We start from the raw sequence: 22,939 nt of genomic DNA, 5'->3' as shown, positions 1-22,939 counted from the left end.
ACTAACCTTTTTCCTATGCCATCATGGCTGAGAAAAATACTTTAGAAATTATAGGCAGGGGCTGCAGTATTGTAAAAATTCTATGGTTCCTGAAGACTCATTCTGACCAGCCACCCCCTCTCAAGGAAGGATGCCATTGTAGAGATGAGTTTTAGGCTTTCAGAGCTTGAGGGAGATCCCTTTAGTCCTCTTTTGGGGTGTTTTTACCTCCCCCTTCTGACCATATCGCATCCACTGCTTTGAGCAATAGTTCAGCTACTGCCGCTGCTATTAAAGCTCAGCCTGATGCGAAAATGTGTCAACAGGAAAGCCTGTCACCAAACCTTTTACATGCCCCTCTTTGCTCGTGTCCCTCCGACAACTTGCAGTAGCAAAAATTGAGTTCTTTAAAACACACTCCCGCACTAAATGTTGGACGCCGCCAACGCCCTGCCCCTCCATCGCACCCCCCCCCCCCTCTCTCTTTCAAAAGAGTTTTTACTGCACTGGCCTCCGATCCGACAGGATCAGCTTGTGTGTAAGGGAGGGATGGCGAGGGGGAGATCTAGACAAGCGGCTGCGCAGGGGCGGTAGGAAAAACTGAGAGGCATGCTGATAGTTTTTTAGCTTTCCCCTTTCCAGGCAGAGTGCTTTGTCTATGTGGGGGATGTCTGGTGGAGAAACACCCCCCCCTCCCAAACTTACCGGAGTTCTGCCTGCTAGCCGGAGGAAAAGGCCTGCTGCTTCCCGATAAAGCATGATCTTTGAGGAAAGCATGAGAAGGTACATGCTCTATATAGCCCCCAGTGGTGACTCTTAGGCACTCCTGGACCCGTAATGGCACCCCACCACTAAACTTTATGGCTGGAAATACCAAAGTACTGGATCCCGGGGTGCAGAGCTCTAAAAAGAGAAGAGTTACAGGCAAAACCTTGTTTCTTCGGAAACAAGGCCCGGGAACCAATTTGGCCTAAAAGACACTTTGAATGGATACGGCTGCATAGCTGGCCCCAGTAAGGATTGCTCCAGTGGAGCTCAGCACAGCACATCTTTACTTGTGTCCAACACCTTAGACACTGGCGAAAAAACGGAGGTACTCCCAGTATGGGAAGGGTTATATAGGGAGGCAAATTCCTGTTTAGGGTGTGTCAGTGTCCAGCACCTGAAGGTGGCCTATAACCCACATAGTAACTACTAATGGCTCTGTGTCCCATGATGTATGATGTATGATTAAAGAAACTCCTGCAGCTTTTCAAAAGTCACACTGCATTGTGTTGCATTAATGCAAATGGCACCATAGACAATGTTATTTTAATTGTTGCGCGTTGCAGCGGGACAGTAGAAGAAATTGTACTAGTGAAAACATGGGGCTTAAAGCAGAATTCTGGGATAATAATCTAAAAAAATACTTCCATCCCTTCCTGATACATTCTTAATGAACTGTGTAAGAAAGATGCATATACTTATTTATTTTCATTCTGATCTGGTTATGTGATCGGCTCCCATGTATCAGCCAGTGGAGGCTGCCGACAAGAGATGGGCCAGTTTAGCTTATGGGTGACATTACCGCTCCAGGATTTACTAGGCATGGTCAAGTGCTCTCTGTAGCGGACCACTGGGGAGATGACATGGCCCGATTGCAGCACCATAAAAACAGGTAAATATATGCATCTTGCTTTCACAAGTTAGCAAACATGTGTTAGGAGGTGGAAAGGAGTATTTTTATAATTAGTTAGGGTTATCCAGGAATTCTAATTGAATGAACTGCATGATAAATCAACATTATAATTAAATGTATTAGGAACTGTATTGGACAGATATAGTATAAAGTACTTACATAGGAAAAACATCCACCAAGGATCATTTAATAATGCGCTAAATTTTTTGGGGGAAACTGCAGTAACACGTCAACTAATCTTCTGTCTGCATGATCAGAATTAAAAATTGACATTTGATTGCATGTTCCTGCACTATTACAGTTGCTTGTGGCGTTTCGTTAATTGCCAACTTTTGTCATCTTCATACTAAAAAGAAAACCTTCACTTTTAATTTCTGAATAATCTTTCTGCCACAATCTGTTTCGCATCAGACATTAAGCACAACATGGAAGCTGATTAAACAGTTTAAAAGAAAAAAAAAAAAAAAAATGAAGATGCTTCAGTATATCGACAGCCACAACAAATGTGACAGATGCTTAGTAGAAGATTAGAAGAAAAGATTTATTGAAGGTAGTTGCTTAGTAACTAGTTTCCTGCAACATGCACATGTGTGGAGGAGTCAGATGAATCAGAGCACTGATTTGCCAGGGGCACCTACACTTCTTACTTCCTACTATTTAAATCAGCAAAGCTTGGAATCTAGCATCCATTAGTAACAGAAGTTGATAAAAAGACAGAATTATTATGTTTCTATGTGACTCAATTAAGCCTAATCTTAGCAATATGTGAACACTGCAAGCCAATTTACAACTGTACACTCAGGAATGATCAGAATTACTACCTTTCAGTAAATTTTTACAGGTTTGAATCATGGGCAGAAAAAAAAAAACATGTATGCGACATAATGAATATGTTGTGCTGCGTCTTTCTCTCCATATACCCTGTGCCACTAGACCTATGAAGGTATGTCGTGGTTTACAAGCCGTCAGTAGCAGATTTTTAAGTCCCGTAAGTCGAGAGGTGTGGCCTCCATAGACCAAACTTTTTTCAGCACATGCCATCGATGCTATAATCTAGAGTGGGTGACTGGGGACAAGGAAGGCACGTTTATTAACCACTTCAATACCAGGCACTTAGACACCTTCCCGCCCAAGCCAATTTTCAGCTTTCATCGCTTTCTTTTGGTGATATTTGATCATCTATGCGTTTTTTTTGTTTTTGTGCGCAACAAAAAAAAAAGACCGAAAATTTTTGAAAACAAAAAAAAAAAAAAGTTTTCTTCGTCTCTGTTAAAAAAATTGTAAATAAGTATATGTTTTCTTCTTCAATGACGGGCACTGATATGGCTGCACTGATGGGCACCAATGAGGTGGCACCAATGAGGCAGCACAGATGGGCACTCATAGGTGGCACACATGGGTGGTACGAATGGGCACTGATGGGTGGCAGTCAGCGGGCACCGATTGGCACAGACTGGGCATCATTTGCACTTGTGGAAGGCCATGGGTTACATACTGGGCCATCCACATGTTGCCCCCTTCCCTAGTGGTCCTGGTGGTCTAGTGTGGGCATCCGGGGGGACACGCTAATAATCAGCACAGCCCCCCTTAAGGAGAGCCACCGATCGGCTCTGCTCGCAACTGTCAGACGCAAAAGAGGAAAAGCCGATCAACGGCTTTCCCTGTTGACATCGTGATCAGCCGTGATTGGACACGGCTGATCACATGGTAAAGAGCCTCCGCCGGAGGCTCTTTACCAAGATCAGCGTAGCAGTGTGTCAGACTGACACACAGCTCCATCGATCGCCACGATGTGCACCCCCCATGGGCTTACGGCGGCTGTTATCCTGAAGGACGTCATAGCACTCCCAGTCAGTATAACTGAACCACCACCCAGCCGGGAAGTGGTTAAATACTTTCATCTTTGTGTATACAAAGAAGCATGGAGGCGCTCCATAAGTCCATAACTGGGATGGTATTGACACAGCTCCAAATCTACAATGGCTCAAAAATATTCAGAACAAAAGTGGATAAAGTACCTGGACCAGATGGCATCCACCCACACTAAAATAATTGAGCTCTGTCATTTCAAAGCCATAATTTCTCATTTTTAGGGACTCTGATGACTGGAATGGTACCACTGGATTGGCGTAGGGCCAATGTGGTGCCTATATTTAAAAAGGGATCAAAGTCTTTACCAAGTAACTATAGACCTGTTGGTTTAACTTCTATGGTCGGAAAGATATTGGAGAGTTTAATAAAGACCACATAGATAAGTTCTTGCTGGAAAAAAATATTTTAAGCAACAGACAGCATGGATTCATGAAAGACAGAAGTTGTCAAACAAATCTGATTTCTTTTTATGAGGAAGCAAGTAAAACCTTGGACATAGGGGTGTCTGTGGACATGGTATACTTGGATTTTGCAAAAGTGTTTGACAGTTCCCAACACCTGCAACTGCTTTATTCGTATTTAGTCGACTAAATCTCCAGTACATTTTAGTTGTCTAAAATCTAATGGGTGTAATTAAACTGTAATGCATTAGTTAACATTTCTCTACAATTTCCAAACTCATAAAACTGCTGGAGTGAAAAATCTAATACCGGTAAGTTATTTATAGTATTGAGGTATTACCATGTACTACACACCAGCGTTAATTTTGAAAAATGTTAATTTAGTTTTAGTCTTGACCAAAATTCCATTTTAATTTTAGTTCGTATTTTAGTCGTATTTTAGTGGACTAAAATAGTATTCATTTAGTCGACTAAATTAAGACTGCAAGGTTCAGTGTTGGGACGCTTACTTTTTAACATCTTTATAAAATGATATAGGGTCTGGGATTAAAAGTACTATTTCAGTCTTTGCAGGTGACACCAAGCTATGCAGTGGAATAATGCCCTTACAGGATGTCTCCAACTTACAAGCTACAAACTCAATGCACTGTTTAATTGAGCAACTATGTGGTAAATGTAAAGTTATGCACATGGGGGCTAAGAATATGCATGCATGCATCATACATACTAGGAGGAAATTCATAGTGGAGAAGGATCTGGGGGTTTTGGTAAATCATACGCGTAACAGCATGCAATACCAAACCGCGGTTTACAAAGCAAGCAAAATCCTTTGAATTAAGAGTTATGGGAGAGGGAGATTACAAAAGATTAATAAAACCTCATCTGGAATATGCACTTCTGTTTTGGGCACCAGTTCTCAAAAAGGATAATCGGGGAACTGGGAAAGTGCAGAGAAGGGCAACCAAACTGATAGGAGGCATGGAGGAGCTCAGATATGAGGAAAGATTAGAGGAACTGAATTTATTTTCTCCTGAGAAGGAGATTAAGGGGGTCAACATGGACAAATACATAAGTGGTCCATAAACTGAACTTGGTGTTTAGTTATTCAGTTTAAGGTCATCACAGGACAAGGGGGCACTCTTTACACCTAGAGGAAAAGAGATTTTATCTTCAAATATGGAAAGGTTTCTTCACAGTAAGAGCTGTGTAAATGTGGAAACTCAAGAGCTGGTTCTGTCCTAAAATGTGTACTAACATTTATAGGTAAACTTGATCCAGGGAATATCAGAAAGGAATTTTTTATCATGCTGTAGCAAACCGGATCATGCTTTGCTGGGTTTTTCACCTTCCTCTGGATCAACTGTGGGTATACGATTGTGTAAATGGGATTGTAGGATTTCTTTTTTTGTGTAAGTGACAGCAGAAAAAGAGGGAGTAGTTAGAGTCTGCCCCCTTTTTTTTTTTTTTCTTGTTAACTTTGCTGCCCGACTATAGATCTAGGTTTATGCCAAGTTTGTTGGGATTACTATTTACAGCCATTTACTGTTGACTGGTCATAATATAAACAATAAAAAAGACCTAATTGTTTAAAATGTGTACTTACTGAAAATATACTTTAACTTTTCCCTTTGTATATGTGTAAGAATTATCAAAATCAAAACTATAGCAATTGAGGTGCCTATTGTTTATTTTTGTGTATTCACCATTACATTAAATTGCCAATATGTTAAAAGGTTCTAGTTAAACAGCTACCCCAACCAAAACAATCAGAACTGGGAAAGAGGAGTGCTAAGGCAAATGCCCACTTTAACATGTTATTAAGTGGAGCAACGAGAAAAGGTAAAGACCAACGTCTTGATACAATTAGCATGACAAAACCATTACATACATGTGATCCACTAACTTCCTTAAACCTCTTGCTGACTGCGTAACGCATATATGCAGAAGTAAGAAAGGTAGGTTTTATTGGCCAGTCGCTATACACATGCATAAGCATGAGAGCATGCTCACTGCGCACTTCAAGCGCTTTGACTGAGCCGCCAACAATAGTGCTCAGTCAAGGCTTCTGATTGAGAGTCCATGGGATAGGCTCCCGATCATGTGACCACTGTGACAGCCAATAACAGCTGTCACATGATACAGAAGCTGCGTTAGCACTCGTGTTGTTTTACTCTGAATTTATTAAGTTGGAAAATGGTGCATCGTAATCCTAAAACAGTCAAAGGATAATAATGGCAAAGAGTAAAAAAAAAAACACATTCTTTTTTGCTAGATTATGCACCTCATAAGTAACACGTTTAATTTGGCACAAAAATAATGAAGCGTACCTTCATCTGTTCTGTTTATTTCCTGTTCGCTGAGCCGTGAGCTTGCTGGCCTTGAAGAGGAGACCACGGATGGCTGTAATGATGGCAATTCATCCACATCTCGAAGATTTGCCAGCATATCTTGAAGTTTTGATCGGTTTGGCCCTAACCACACCAAGGAAAAGTGGGAGCAGAAAATATTTAGCTTCTTCCATTAACATTTTTTACACAATATTATAACTCTTGGCAGGTAGTTTACAACTGCTTACAGATTAAGGTTAAAGACTTTTTTATATATTTAAATGTATAAACTAATGTAAAATCACAATACATAATTTAGCCATACCTAGTCTAAGACCTATATAAAGAAGTCATTAACAAATATAAAAGACAGTGGCATATAAGTAGCCTGCCTGGAAACATGTTTAAAGGCAACATTTTTTTTTTTTTTTTTTTTTTTTTTTTTTTTACCTTACACAGATAAAAGCACCTTCACACTCCACTTGACTCTTACCTGAGCTTTTCTCCAACATGCTCCCACATCCCTGTTTTGATTGTTTTATGTGGGACACAGGCTGAGACATTTCTTCTGAGGTTTTTCCTGTTGTAAGTTTAGGGACAAAAGTTTCTTTAAGAGATGGAAACTCTAACCACTGGTAAGGCATTTCCTAGATCGGTAAATCAGAAGTGCTTCAACAATACGTACATAGGCAGTTTCGTGACAGAATAACTTGGTAGCAGTAAGTACATTTAGTGTTATATTGACACACATTCTATGCATTTACAGATTTAGGAAGTGCTTGAAATGTGCAAGAAGCAGCACAGGCTCTCTGTCAAAACTCTTGACAGCATGTCATCAGGTCCATAACTGAAGAGGCCCTTCATGTATGAGGGTGGAGAATGGTGCGAAACCGCTAATGGACCATGTCATAAATGCAGCACTATGAGTAAATCATGCAGAGTGCCATAGATTAAGCAGGCTAACTGGAATCACTTCTACCGTAAGCACAAAGGCCTAATGGTATGTAAATCGTCTACAAAATACCGTATTTAACGGCGAATAACACACACTGTTTTCCCATTAAAATCAGGGGGAAATCGTGGGTGCATGTTATACACCGATCCCTGCTGTCTCTGAGGGAAGAGGAGCGAGTACCGCTGAATTACAGAGCCACGTGTGTACCTGGCACTCCGTCACTCACAGCCACGCCTCCTGGCCCCGCATTGGGCCACTTCTCTGTCTATCATACGAGCAGGGCCAGGGGGCACGGCTGTGAGTGACAGAGTGCCGGGTACCCAGGAGATCGCATCTCTATGTAATTCAGCGGCACACACTAATTCTCTTCTCTCGGAGACAACAGGGATAATCCAACACTGGCGAGGCTGCAATGATGGGAAAGGTGAGGCTGCAGATGGGCACTGAACAGGCTGCATTGTAGGTCAATTTATAGGCTGCAGATGAGCACTGAACAGGCTGCATTGTCGGTCAATTTAATGGCTGCAGATGGGCACTTATCAGGGTGCATTGATGAGCTATGACTAATTTTGCTTCAAAGTTTTTTTTTTTTTTTTTAAATGTACGTTTTTTCCTTAAACTTCCCTCCTAAAATTGGGATGTGTGTTATACACCTGTGCGTGTTATACACCCATAAATACGGTACTTTTTTCCCTAAAAGCTTGAAACGGGGAGAATAATTAAAGTTTCAAATGCAAAATCTCTTCATTTTCTCAGGGCTGCTGCTCTATCACTGAGTGCGTATTATCTAAAATAAAAATCCCATCCATCTGGGTAAAACACATAAGACAATTTCACAGTGGGCATTCACAACAAACCAGGGTGTGAAAACCCAGCAAACACCAAAAAATCCAAATAAAGGTAAATGTATAGAATATAGATACAAACCTATGTATGTCTCAGAAGAACGCCAAAATGATTAGCTCTCTAAACTCCTCTACTACAACCGTGATTTCACCTAAGGCAGGCAGAAAACCACCACCAATGACAAATAGTGATGCATGTCAGGCTAGTATAAGGTACCAGAATAAGTGAAAAAGGTGTGTATGCATATGCATGCACTGCTGTTTTGTAAATTACTTGCTTTTCAAACACGCACACTATAGGCACTGGACAGTACTAGTACTTGCATACATAATTCAACTGATTAACCACTATAATTGTGGCCAACGGTTACAGATGTGTAAAGTCCAATAGTGCAGCGCTACACAACAGTTTTAAATGCGATTGTCCATAAAAAAACAAATGTGGGTAAAGACAATGATTGTCCATAAAAAAGAAATGTGAATAAAAGAACTTTAAACGCGATTGTCCATAGACACGGAAAACTTCCAGCAAGAGTCAAAGTGCATATATGAAGCATACTACACCCTCGTGCTCTCAATCTGCTTACCAGAATGAGAAGAAGACAGGCATATAAATCATGCAATCAAGATGGCAGATCGCAAACTTGATGGATGGATCAAAGGGTTAACCAGGTACACCAGTGTCAGATGGAACATCAAAACTTACATCAGGGAATAGATTAAAGCAATCATTGCCAGAGTAACAATAGTGAAGACCATAAGGGTATAACACTTAAAATACACGTTATATATCGTGGATTTTTATATGTTCTGATATTGCGGTCACTCTGTAAGTAGACGACAATACCTTTTAAGCGTTATACCCTTATGGTCTTCACTATTGTTACTCCTTTTCTTCTGTTCTGGAGACGATTGCTTTAATCCATTCCCTGATGTGAGTTTTGATGTTCCATCTGACACTGGTGTACCTGGTTAACCCTCCAGACTTGATCCATCAAGTCTGGAGGGGGCCATCCGCCATCTTTGATTGCATGATTATATGCCCGTCTTCTTTTCATTCTGGTAAGCAGATTGAGAGCACGAGGGTGTAGTATGCCTCATATATGCACTTTGAATCTTGCTGGAAGATTTCCGTCACCTATCTATGGACAATCACGTTTAAAGTTCTTTTATTCACATACATTTTTTATGGACAATCATTGTCTTTATCCACATGTGTTTTTTTTATGGACAATCACATTTAAAACTGTTGTGTAGCGCTGCACTATTTGACTTTATATTATTGTTTGATGAATCAGCAATCTGTGCTAGCCGCTGTGTGTGTTTTTTTGGGTTAGTGCAGACATTTGTTCACCTGGTTATAGGTTACAGATGTGTACTTTAGAACTGTATGATAATGTTGAGGTGTGCGTTTAGGCCAATGATTAAAATATAGGGATTTCTGAAAGAGCCCTCATCGATCTCTTGAAATGAGAAGGTGCCCAGAGCATACGATTATCTAGACAGGGCAACCATCAATATGTATTTAGTCATCAATAAATATGCATTTTTAAATACAACTACACAAAATTTGGATCCGGATTCTTTTTGTCTAAAAACACTAGTATAAATGAAGATATGCAGGTAAATATTGGGCATAGAAAACATACAAAGGTGGGTTAGCATCAGTAGAAGACAAACTTCAACAACTTTTATTATTTGGGCATATGTGAGTAAATTCAACCATACTGTGAAGATGAGAACAACATTAGACACAATCTTCCACATCCAGCACATTATACAGTGAGGGGAAAAAAGTATTTGATCCCCTGCTGATTTTGTAATGGTAGGTTTATTTTAACAGTGAGAGACAGAACAATTAAAAAATACCCAAAAAACAAATTTCAAAAAAGTTATAAATTGATTTGCATTTTAATGAGTGAAATACGTATTTGACCCCTTTGAAAAACATGCCTTAGTACTTGGTGGCAAAACTCTTTCTTGTTAGCAAGCACAGAGGCCAGACATTTCTTGTAGTTGGGCACCAGGTTTGCACACATCTCAGGAGGGATTTTGTCCCACTCCATTTTGCAGATCCTCTCCAAGTCATTAAGGTTTAGAGACGGACGTTTGGCAACTCAGCTCCCTCCACATTTTCTGTGGGATTATGGCCCTGGAGACTTACTGGGCCACTCCAGGACCTTAATGTGTGTCTTTTTGAGCCAGTCCTTTGGGTCGTTGTCATGCTGGAATACCCATCCACGACCCATTTTCAATGCATTGGCTGAGGGAAGGAGGTTCTCATCCAAGATTTGAGGGTACATGGCACCATCCATTGTCCCTTTGATGCAGTGAAGTTGTCCGGTCCCCTTAGCAGAAAAACATCCTCAAAGCATAATGTTTCCAACTCCATGTTTGCCGATGGGGATGGTGTTCTTAGTTCTTGTGGTCACAGGTAGCATTCCTCCAAACACAGTGATTTGAGTTGATACCAAAGAGGTTGATTTTGGTCTCATCTGACCACATCACTTTCACAAAGTTCTCCTTTGAATCACTCAGATGTTCATTAGAAAACGAAAGATGGGCCTGTACATGTGCTTTCTTGAGCAGGGGGACCTTGCGGGTGCTCCAGAATTTCAGTCCTTCACAGCGTAGTGTGTTACCAATTGTTTTCTTGGTGACTATGGTCCCATCTGTCTTGAGATTGATGACAAGATTCTCCGTTGTGTAGTTCTGGGCCGATTCCTCACTGTTCTCATGATCATTAAAACTCCACGAGCTGAGATATTGCATGGAGCCCCAGGCCAAGGGAGATAGACCATTATTTTGTGTTTTTTCCACCAACTGTTGTCACCCTATAACCAAGCTGCTTGACGATGGTCTTGAAGCTCATTCCAGCTTTATGTAGGTCTACAATCTTGTACCTGAAAACCTTGGACAGCTCTTTGGTCTCAGCCATGGTAAAAAGATTGTAATCTGATTGCTTCTGTGAACAGGTGTCTTTTACACAGGCAACAAACTGAGATTATGAGCACTCCCTTTAAGAGAGTGCTCCTAATCTCAGCTTGTTACCTGTATAGAAGACACCAGGGAGCCAGAAATCTTGCTGCAATGGGAGATCAAATACTTATTTTACTCATTAAAATGCAAATCAATGTATAAAACTTTTTTTGAAATGCGCTTGTCTGGATATTTGTTATTGTCGCTCACTGTTAAAATAAACCTACTGTCAGACGAGTAAACACTTGCAAATCCATGGTCCTCACAAGGCTCCTTGACTAATCCTAAGGGCCTTTTCACATGGGAGTGCCGTTCTTCTGGTATTCATAGGTCCATTTTCCATGAAAAATGGAGAGCAACTCTTATGGGCTTGCAAATCTAAACAGATAAATCTATTTACTGCTTACATCCGTATCCCGTCAGGTCCATTTTTATAAACAGAAGACTACAAACTTTTTCATTTAGACTGATCTGAATGGTTTTTGGATATGGATGTAAACTGAAATGAACTGCAAACTGATGTAAACTGAACTGAAAATAGACGTGTAAATTAATGTAAAGTGATGTAAAGTGATGTTCAGTTACATATTTGGTTCAGTTTACATCCATTTTTCATGTGGGTTCAACTTTGAGTTTGGGAAAAAAAAAAAAAGTTTAAACCTCAAATACTTCAAATTTACAGAGAGAGACGTGAACGGATGACATCCAACTATGTCCGCAAAAACAAAAAAGGGCACAAATGTTTCCATTTTTCCCCAGCAACACCATGCCGGTGACATTCAGAGCTGCGCGAATGCACTCGGAAACACTCAGTTCCCGAGTGTTTCCAAAGGCATCCAATCGGCTCCGAGTGGTTTCAGAGCATCTCTGGCGCTCTATAAGCTAGATTACTACTGCTTCACAAAATAGTCTGCCAAGAAATAATTGTCCATCTAGTGCGTGAGTGAATCCAGCAGGGGTTAAAAAGACTATCCCTAGAACTAAAATAGAAAAGCTGCTGCAGGTCTCAAGTGCTTCAGAAACACTGTAGATGAGGCTGAATGCTGAACTGCCCCTGTGCTCTGCTGGCCAGTAAGCCAGCCCATTATACTGGCTGGAATGTTTCGGGTGAGCTCTAAAAGTAAGCTTTAATATTATTCTACATGTCAGAGCTTTGCCTATGAGAAAGACCCAACATTTGGTTGAAATGTTTTAGTTTTTTTTTTTTTTTTTTTTTAATTGCTGCATGTTAGCTTTAGCAGGCACTCACCAAGAGTGCCCAACTATGCCCGCCCTTTCCACCCAGCTCCTCCATTCATAAAAGCCTACCTTTTATGAATGAAAAAATTATCTAAGAATGAAGGCAGTGGAGGTTTCAATAATCTGCCCTCCTCCATACATTCTTTTTCATTCATAGAGGCTATAGTGCAGCCTTTATGAATGGGCATAATTGGGCACTCTTGAGTACTTATCAAATGTCCCTCGGCTCTACTGACCCCTGCGGCACTGGATGATTATGGTGGCAGAGGTAGAGGGGAAATGGAGGAGAAATAATTCAACTAAACCATGGGAAAAGCAGCACAAGGGACACACCCTACGGATAATAAGTAAGGTCTCTTTTGCTGATTAACGGTGATAAAAATCTGCAATTAAAATCCAAAGAAAACAAATATCAGTCAGATGTCAACTTTCTATTTCAGGACGTAAACAGTTTTGGAATTTAATAATGCTAGCTAACCTAGCCGTTCAATCATTGTAGTGTTTAAGGGATAGTAACAAAAGATCTGCAGCATATAAAATAGACATTCAGTAAAGAAAGTAGAAAACTTATGAGATATGCATGAAAATGTCCATGCCCTCATTACAGCAGATTTCAAACCATAAGCGTATGGAAAAGGTTGTGCTGTAAATTCCACTTGGGTAAGGTTGCTACATAAATATGAATTGATAGCCAAGCTGATTGAAATGGGTTTAATTCCCAGTTCTATTAAAATAGCAGAACTATGAAAAAATAAAAAAAACTAGCAAAGGACTACAAGTTTCAAAGGGCATTTCTTTCTGTACAGTATTGTTAGAACATGCACAATTATAGGGACCACAAGTCAATGCAGAAGGTGGTTAGGGTTTTGCTGAACTGAAGAATGAAGTAAGCTGTCTAAAGCTGGCCATACACCATACAATTTTCTTATTCAATTTCCTTTAGATTTACTGTACCTTCAACTGTGTGGTACAAGGGCCTGTCTTACTGCACACAAATTGAAAGTGTTTAGATTTGACCTCATATTATATGGTTTTGGTAAATCCAAAGGAAATCTATAGAAGAAAATTGTATAATGTATGGCCAGCATTACAAGCTGTATGAACCAAGTCAAATTGTCTACTATTTCTACACATCAGGTGTTCATTATTAGTTTCATTATTAGAGTTACAAAAAATAAAAATAAACTATCAGCACAGCTGTTCATTTACATTACTCATAATTAACAAATTTAAGCCAATGTTATACGGCACAGAAAAAAGAAAAAAAAAAAAAAAAAAAAAAAAAAACCACCACACTAAATTTCAGTTTTAGGTAACAAAAAAAAAAAAAAAGTGATTAAGTTTCCTTTTCAAGTAGAATTCCTTATTTTCTTTGGCTTTAGGGCTCTGTTCACATCTAGGCATTTTTGGGAGTTTTTCTGCTCTAAGCCTCAGCTCTAAAAACACCCAACAAGAAAAAACCCATTCATTTCAATGGCCCCTGTTCACATCAGAGCGCTGTGTCGCCTAAAGCAAAAACGCCCGTTGCTCAAAAAAGTACATGCGCCTCCTTATTTGGAAGATTACAGGCGTTTTACTGCTTTTACATTTGTGACCTTTTAACCTTGAAAACGCCTGTACAAAAACACTGCAAAAATGCCTAAAAAAAACACCTGTAAAATAGCAACGCCTAGATGAGAATGGAGCCTAAATAGTTTGTTTGGGCCAAACTGTCCTAAATGATCTAATTTTGTCACAGAATAATGAGGCCGCTGTGTGGGCTATAATATATCGTAGTAGCATTAGCTCCATACAGTAAGAGGTGCTGTGTTCTTGCAGAAGTACTGGCAACTTCACATCTGCTGCCTGAATAAAATAGACTTGGGCAGCGTGCTACTCTACAATTTAGGAGATCTTAAGTTGAAATGGCGAGGTCATTCACCTGCCTCTCCAGCCCTAATTGCTGTAGCTAATGCTACTACATTATATTACAGAGCACACACTGGCCGCACAGATATGTAATAAAAGCAGTACGTTTGGCCTGCTGGACCAAACAAACTACAGTCAAAATTAAACATGGAATTCTACTGTACATACAGTAAACAAAGCATACACAGACATCCCAAGTACTTCAATATGATGCAATGTATGTAATGCTTTTGGAAAGATGATCATACAAATTTTGTCTGTGCACCTTTGGCAATGCACAACTAGACTGTAATTCTCTTTAAACAATGCAGACTGAAAGCATAGCTTAAAAATAAATAAAAAAGTCCTTTTCCCGGGCATACAGAGCTCACTTTTTAATCCCTTAAGCACTTCAATTTTACATACAGGAATTAACAAGTAATATATAAAAACCTAGAACAATTTTTTTTAATTTGTATAGCGGTTAAAAATAAAACTCCTGTGCTGGCCACGAAATTGAATGTGTTGCCTCCAGCAAATTCAGATAATAATGCTCATTTTTCCAGGGGATGATTTACCAGAGAGTAATACTTACCTTAATTCATGATCCTATAGTCTTCCTTTGCAGGTCCTGGTAATAAAGACCAGTACCCTAAAATCGCTCTACTGCTCCACTCACATGACTTCCTCTCTGATCGTTACACTTAATGAAGGGTGTCTGATAGTGGCACATGCCTGCCTACACTCTGACACTGGACAGAAGAGGAGATCTGAGTGTTGGCTGCTGTGGGACCGTCGATTAAAGGCTGCGTTGTCTTTTTGTCATTTGGAGCCCAACTATGTGCCGTTAAAGAATGCCTTAACTAGGATTTCTAAAGTAATGTCTGAGTTCTGTTCCAGGCCCATCCTTATCCATCTGTTGCCTTCTGTTTAACTGCTTCCCGACCGCCTCACACAGATATGCTGTGGCAGAAGGGCACGTACAGGCAGATTAAAGTGGTTGTAAACCCTTACAAACCACTTTGACCTACAGGTAAGCCTACATTAGGGCTTACCTGTAGGTCCAAGAAATATCTCCTAAACCTATACGGGTTAGGAGATATTTCCCAAAGACAGGCACCGCTGTCTACGCCGCATGCACCGTAGACAGCGGCTCGCAGGCGCACTGAGCGCGGCATCGTCAACGACGAAGATGCCGTGCGTGTCGGCTCCCGTGCGCATGCGTGGGAGTGACGTCATTGCGGATTCGCCGAAAGACAGCGGCGGAGCTGCGAGACCCCATCGAGAAGATGGATGCACCGGACTACAGGGGACAGCGGTGACATCGCTGGCTCCTGTGTCAGGTAAGTGACACATAATGGACTACTATGCGATGCACAGTAGTCCATTATGCTTTGCCTTTGCAGGGAATGAAAGAGGAAGTAAACTCATCAGGGTTTACTTCCTCTTTAACGTACCTATACATTGCCCTTTAAGAGGCAGCTTGCGGGCGCGCCCGCCGGGAGCTCCATTGGCGTGATCGCGGGTCCCGCGGACTCGATGTCCACAGGGATACACGCGATCATCTCACAGAGAAATGCTAATGTAAACAAGCATTTCCCCATTCTGCCTAATGACACTGATCACAGCTCCCTGTGATCGGGAGCGGTGATCAGTGTTGTGTCACACACAGCCCCTCCCCCCACAGTTATAATCACTCCCTAGGACACACTTAACCCCTACAGCGTCACCTAGTGGTTAACCCCTTCACTGCCAATCACATTTATACAATAATCAGTACATTTTTAATTGCACCGATGTGAATGGTCCCAAAATCACGCCAAAAGTGTTAGATGTTTGCAGTCCTAAAAAAAAAAAAAAAAAAAAAAAAAAAAAAAAAAAACGCGGATCGCAGCTATTACTAGTAACAAATAAAAAAAAGTTAACTAAAAATGCCATAAAACCAATATGCAAAGAATCAAACGCTTATTGCAATTTTTCTTTTACCAAAAATATGTAGAAGAGTACGTATCGGCTTAAACTGAGGAAAAATGTTTTTTTATATAGTTTTGGGGATATTATATCAAAAAGTAAAAAAAAAATAAAAAAAAAAATAAATAAAAGTTATTTTCTACAATTGTCGCAATTTTTTTTTTGTTTATAGCGCAAAAAATAGAAAACCACAGAGGTGATCAAATAACACCAAAAGAAAACTATTTGTGGGGAAAAACGGACATCAATTTTGTTTGGGAGCCACGTTGCAAGAACGCGCAATTGTCAGTTATTATGACAGTGCTTAAATCGTAATAAAAAAGGATTTTTGTACTCACCGTAAAATCCTTTTCTCTGAAGTTTATTGACTGACACAGCATCTTCATCTTGACCTTAGGGTTATTTCACCCCTTTAGGAGAGGACTAGGCAGAAAGCGTTAAAAACAGCAACACTTGCACAGTACCGACCAGGGGGCGGTCCTACTAGCTAGAACCCCTCACACTGCATCCTCCAGCTCAGTTTGTCAAAAGCAGTACAAACATAAATAGGAGGGGTTGGTTCCTATGTCCGCCAATGAACTTCAGAGAAAAGGATTTTACGGCGAGTAAAGAAATCCTATTTTCTCTTTTGTTCATTGACGGGCACAGCACCTTCATCTTGACCTTAGGGACGTCCCCAAGCAGTGTCAAAGAAACAAGGGGTGGGAGCAGCAAGAAAATAACTCCACCCATAACCAGAGCTCCTCAAAGGAGGAGTTGCAACTTTAAACAGCCGCCTGCAAAACCTTGCGGCCAAAGCAAGCATCTGAAGATGCGCTTACATCAACCTTGTAAAATTTTGGGAAAGTGTGAAAGGACGACCAGGTCGCCATCTTACACACCTAGGAAATGGATGCTTGATGTCGGAAAGCCCAAGAGGCACCAATTGCCCTGGTAGAATGTGCCGTGACAGGAAAGGGAGGCGCCCGTCCCCTTATGGCATAAGCCTGAACCATAATCTGTCTGATCCCCCAAGAGATGGTGGCCAATGAGGCCGCCAGTCCCTTCTTCGGACCAGCCACCGATACAAACAGCGAGTCCGACCTCCGAAAAGGAGCCGTAGCAGACAAATACACCCGCAGAGCCCGAACCACATCCAAGGAGTGCAAAGCCACCTCTTTGGGATGTGACGGCTGAGGACATAAGGAGGGAAGCACAATAATCCTCATTTAGATGAAAGGCTGAAACAACCTTTGGCAGAAACGAAGGCTGCGGACGCAGCACTGCTTTATCCTTGTGGAGGATCAAGTAGGGAGACATGCAAGACAAGGCCGCCAACTCAGAAACCCTCCTGGCAGATGTAATAGCCACTAGAAAGACCCACCGGGCTGCAAACTCCTGAAGGCGACCCCCCACCCGAGAGTTGGGTGGGGGCAAACCTTCATGCGGTAACATATTTGCTCGTAGGCTTGTTCGGCTTGCAAAACCAGGGGCGCTTTTGTCCCTCAGCAGGCACCTTGTCAGACTGGGAGCGCTTACCTGCCGACCTGGGTGGATGAAAAATCCGCTTCTGAGCGGAAAAGAAGGGCCCATGCCCACGGCGTGGCTCCTTCCCTTTTCTGGACTGTGGAAGCAACGTACTCTTACCCCCAGTAACATTCGTAATAATGTCATCCAGCGAGGCACCAAATGGCCTCTCTCACTAGAAGGGCAAGTCCGCCAGTGCTTTCTTAGATGCCTGGTCTGCAGACCAGCATTCCAGCAACATAGTACTACTGCTAATACAGAGGCTCTAGAGAGCAAGGGGGCCGTATCTAAGGCCACGTCACAGACATACTTAAGGCCCTGCACCAACTGGTCTGCCAGCTCTATGCAGACCAGGGAAGCCTGTTACTTCTCCAACTCACGGTGCAACAATTTTGCCCATTCATTAAGCATCTGACACCAGGGCCATGGCCAATACTGGCTGCAATGCTGACCCCACCACCGTAAACATGGACCAGGCAACCGCCCTTCTGTCGGCAGGGTCCTTGAAAGCAGGAGTCCCTTCCACCGGAATCATGGGTACCTTGTTTAACCTGGATACCGGGGGGAGGGTCAACAATCGGAGATGTCCATTTCTTCAGGAAACTCTCCTCAAAGGGGTAACCCACCGCCATGCATTTCAGGACTGAAAAGGCCCGCTGCGGTTTTCTCCACTCCTTGTAAATAAACGTATCAAAATAAGTTGGGTAAGGAAACACCTTAGCCGTGTGGGCCGGAATGTGGGACCTGAAAGGGACCGACACCTCTGTAGATGCCCCCGCCGTATCCTCATTTTTAGGGCATCCCGCACCACTGTAATAAGGGCGCCTTTTCCTGCGCTGACTCTGACATGGAGTCATGCTCACTGTCTGAACAGTCCTGGTCCGCATCCTCTGATGCATCAGAACAGGACCGCCTGTCACAGCGGGGCCCCGAGTCTGAATCAGAGCTTTCCCCAGAAGACTGTGGGGGGAGGGGGAGTTTTAACCCACCTTGTGCCCGCACGCCGCTTCTACCCTGGCAACAAAGGCCTCCAGGACCGCCGACAGTGTGTCCATAGGCAATAACAGGGATGTCTGTGGAAGAAGCGCCAGCTTCCAACGCCATGCTAACCCACACTCGCCTGTCACCACTTAGGGACCTAAAGAAAGTCAGACAGAATGTCAGACAGAATGTCCACCCTCCTCCCCCCCCCCCCCGCAAGACTCACCACCCTGACCCAGGTACTGCACTGTGCTGCTGCTGACCACTCTCCCCTGTGTCATCCACGAGGTTTGTGTGAAAAGCGCTCTGTTCTAGAAGGAAAAAAAGCACCCAGCGCTAGGGGCAGAACTACCTGAGGCTACTAGAAAATGTCTGCCTCAGCAAAAATGTCTGAGGGTGCAGAGAAAGTGGATGAAAGGCAAAAACTGTCTGTGTCCACGGCCCCAGGAAAACGGCCGCATAGTGCGAAGTGGCCTCCCCACCTGTCACACACAGCTCAAACACCCCACAGTGGCCCAGAAACAGGGAAGAGGACAAGCGGACACCCAGCACAGCCCCCTACCAGGACCCGGAGGCCCCCACCCAAAGGACCCCCGGCCAGGTACATGCACTGCACCCCCCATGTGCCTATCACACAGCAGCCCATAGCATGGGGAGGAGGAAAGGGACAGGGAGAGGGAGAGAAGGGAGAGTGAGAGGCCCCCTAGTTGACCTCCCAGGGAATGCCCAGCTGCTCCATGCTGCCGAGACAGGTGGAACCATACTTGCCCCTCCTGCAGGGACTGCTGGACACATTCCACAGACAGACCCATCACCCGAGCAGTATGGGGTGGCTGTCGGCCACGGCACACTGTCACGGACAGCAGTAGCCCAGTCATGTCTGTGCCCCGGAGCATATAGCTCACCGGCTGCCCCTGGATCAGACGGGGCATGTTGTGGCCTACCTAGCGCAAAGCTAGGGTCTGCTCACGCTCGATGTCCAGGCTGGGGAGACTACAAGGATCTATATTATCCAGCCTGTCACCCAGTCCAGCTGTTGATTGTAGATGACAGTAATCAAGAATGCAGAAAAAAGAAAAAAAAATCCCAGGACCAATGGTCCTACAGGCAGCCAGGTCCTTCTACACTAGGCAGAAAAAAAACCAGAGCGGCTGGATGCAGTGTGAGGGGTTATAGCCAGTAGGACCGCTCCCCTGGGCAGTATTGTGCAAGTGTTGCCATTTTTAACACTTTCTGCCTAGTCCTCTCCTAAAGGGGCAATACAACGCCAAGGTCAAGATGAAGATGCTGTGTCCATCAACGAACGAAAGATAAAAACGCTCTGGTCTTTGGCCAGCCACATGGTCCGGGGGTTAAGTTAAAGGACTTTATGATAGCTAAATCAGGCAGGAAGCCCTGAAGATCTCTTTCTGAGTGTAGTGACTTCAGTATCAAGTCTGTCTTATTGTTCTGGGCCACCACTCCTGCCTACCATAGAATCACAGGAATTGTAGTTTCCCTGCAGACTCTGCACTGTCAGGTAAGCAGGGCACATGATACGGGCAGCCCAGCCCATCTTTTGAAATTGACAGAGCACAGCAAACAGATTTACCATGGGCAGGGGGTTTTATGTAAACTTTAATAAAATAGGAAAAAAAAAAGTCACCAACAAAGGCTACATTTTATACTGAAAACTAACATTCTGGTACAAAATGTGAACCAAGCCTTTTAAGTGATACTAAACACACACTGTTTAATTTGCATTGTCCCTATTTCTGTAGATGGATAATGGCACTATAATTATAATAATGTAAAGTGTTACGAAACCCAGGACCCTGCATTCACTATATCCGGTCTCCCACAGTACACAGAAGGTGGAAATGCATTATATATATATATATATATATATATATATATATATATATATATATATATATATATATATATATATATATACATACATACACACACACACACACACACACACACACACACACACACACACATATATATATATATATATACACACACACACACACACACACATACACATCTTTTCTCATCAGCAGTACATAGTCTACCAGCGTCTGGCCGAACACTGGTTAAAGTTTTTAAGAGGGGTATTCATTCTCCTCCGACTTGTCCTCCGAGGCTGCACGAACCCTGTGCTGATCACATGCAGGTTAGTGGGCATGGAGGGGGTGGGCTGTCATTGATCACGGTGTATATGCCCACATCTGTGACTCTATAGTCACATGGGCTGCTCAGATGTGATAGGGAGGAAATGCTCAGCATAGAAACTCACTGAAAACTTGGCATATGCAGATCTGGCACCACTGCTCTGCAAAATCCCCAATTGAATTGGGGATGTGATCAAAATGGGAGTATGAGTATTAACAGCATGCAATACACCATTTAATGATGTTTTTATGATGTGGGTTTAGGGACACTTTAAGGTAATTATTTCTCTGTTAGTCTCCTCTAGACAAAATGAGCATTATATTTTGCATAGGCTAAAACACTGACAGGGAAAGAAACACTTCTTAAATTGTCAAGGTAAGCCATATACTGTAAATCTAAAAACAAATTTTACCTCTATAAAATGTTTCTCATGCCAGTAGGTAAACGGTATACTTTTTAGAATGATTCCAAGCTTGATATAATTGTGCAGCAAATCTAATTGTTAAAATGTATTACTGATTTGGTGGACACAAACATGTTTTTGCATGCAGAAAATTTTCTAAAATCACAAGGAAAACAATTCACAGTGCAAAAAAAAATAAAAAATCGTCACTAAGTGTTGGAAGTCTAAGCTGCCAATTAGTACTTTGTTAAAAATGTGGAGTAGTTGCTCTTCCGATAAGGGACAGTCAAAAACCTCAACAATGCAGAAGACCTCGAGTGCAATTAATTTTAAAATGTATTTTAAACAAGTTACATAGGTGAAAATCATCAGATTTTAAGAGTAAGGGAATAAAAACAAATGGCATGGCAGCACACATACAAAAATCTAAGATTTTCTACTGCGACTTATCAAAAGTTTCTTTTTGCACTATAAAGACACAAAGAAAAACTAGGTAAAACAGCACACCAGTAACCAATACTATATTCTGAATGAGCAAAAGAGATAGTGTGAATCATTATCAACTTGGCTGGAGTTAGCAATGTGCTTGTCTAACAAGTGACAGAGCTCAAATGCCCGTTAAAAGGTGAACAGCAGGTAAAAAGAGGAGGAGCAGCAAAGTAAAAGAGTAAGTGGTTGAGGAAAACATTGAAAGAAAATAACGAAAAATAGCTTTGGAGGGAAGGTAGGATATGAAAGAGGTGGGATTGATGATTTGGAAGTGCAATGTTTTCCACTTACTCTTCACCCCTTTTTTCCCCTTGCGCTCCTTTTTGTACTGTTCCTTGAGTTTGGTTATTACTCCCTGATCGACATTCCAGGATTCCGGTATGGGACACTGGTCTTCCTTTTCTAAACAGTGAAAGAAATCAAACACATTCCTCTTCAATACAGTGGACTTCACCTGATCAGTTGTCTGAAGGAGAACCTGCCTTGACAACCATCACAAATGAAAAAGCAACTGAAGATACCACACGGATACTAAAGGACTAAGGCATTACAAAGTTATACTGCTTATGTGACCATTTTGTCAACTACAAGCAGAAAGGTAATCAGCGCATCACATTTTTGCTATAAGTTATGAAAAAAAAAAGATGAATATCAGTCTAAAAAAACATTTGACTGGAAACGGTACCTATACATATAACAGTTAAATACACTCCAATGCTATGCATATTGCTAGGCAACATTTCGCTAAGCAAACTGTTCACATAATATCAAGGTCACTGTATAGCCACTTACAGTAGAATTAAATCATCCAGTATGGTTTTATGTAATTGATTTTACTCTCAGGTCCCTTGATCACAGGCACATCTTCCTGTTCAGAACTGCAGATACAGCTGCAGTTGGATGCATGTTTTCATGTGTTTATAGCCCATCATAGTCTCCATTGTAAACACAGGCAGTGCAGTGTGCAGTGACCAGTTCAGTGGACAATACATCTGCATCTTTCTAGAGAAAACCGCTACTTATACACATGTCAACATGCATGTGGTTGCCAAGACAGCACCGGTTGTAAAGACACATCTGAGTGCAAGGTGCCTATTTTTTATTGTTTTGATTAGCATCAAAAACACTGTTATGGTAAGGAGATTAAAACTACAACCCATAAAACTGCAGACCTTAAAAAATATATAAAAAAAAAATCCCAGTTTTAAACAAGGGTTCACATTCCTTTAAGTGCACATGGAACAAACTAGAAAACATTCAGACATTA

General features: G+C 41.9%; 1 protein-coding gene across 3 annotated transcripts in view; it reads right to left on the bottom strand.

Annotated features, from left to right (window-relative positions):
* STRN (striatin) overlaps positions 1-22,939 on the bottom strand; it is a 175,694-nt gene that overhangs the window by 61,666 nt on the left and 91,089 nt on the right. Inside the window, exons 8-10 of one of the 3 annotated variants that reach the window (XM_077486360.1) lie at positions 21,964-22,074; positions 6,751-6,837; positions 6,258-6,401 (exon numbers count right to left, since the gene is read on the bottom strand). In XM_077486360.1, the coding sequence (XP_077342486.1) occupies positions 6,258-6,401; positions 6,751-6,837; positions 21,964-22,074 (342 nt within the window). The remainder of the gene's footprint in view (positions 1-6,257; positions 6,402-6,750; positions 6,838-21,963; positions 22,075-22,939) is intronic. The other 2 variants (XM_077486361.1, XM_077486362.1) reach the window with 2 other exon arrangements.

The sequence above is a fragment of the Lithobates pipiens genome, unplaced genomic scaffold, assembly GCF_037356315.1.
Source record: "Lithobates pipiens isolate NorthernLeopardFrog02 unplaced genomic scaffold, aLitPip1_a1.2 Scaffold_18, whole genome shotgun sequence".
Classification (NCBI taxonomy): domain Eukaryota; kingdom Metazoa; phylum Chordata; class Amphibia; order Anura; family Ranidae; genus Lithobates; species Lithobates pipiens.
This window is presented reverse-complemented; position numbering and strand designations above follow the sequence as displayed.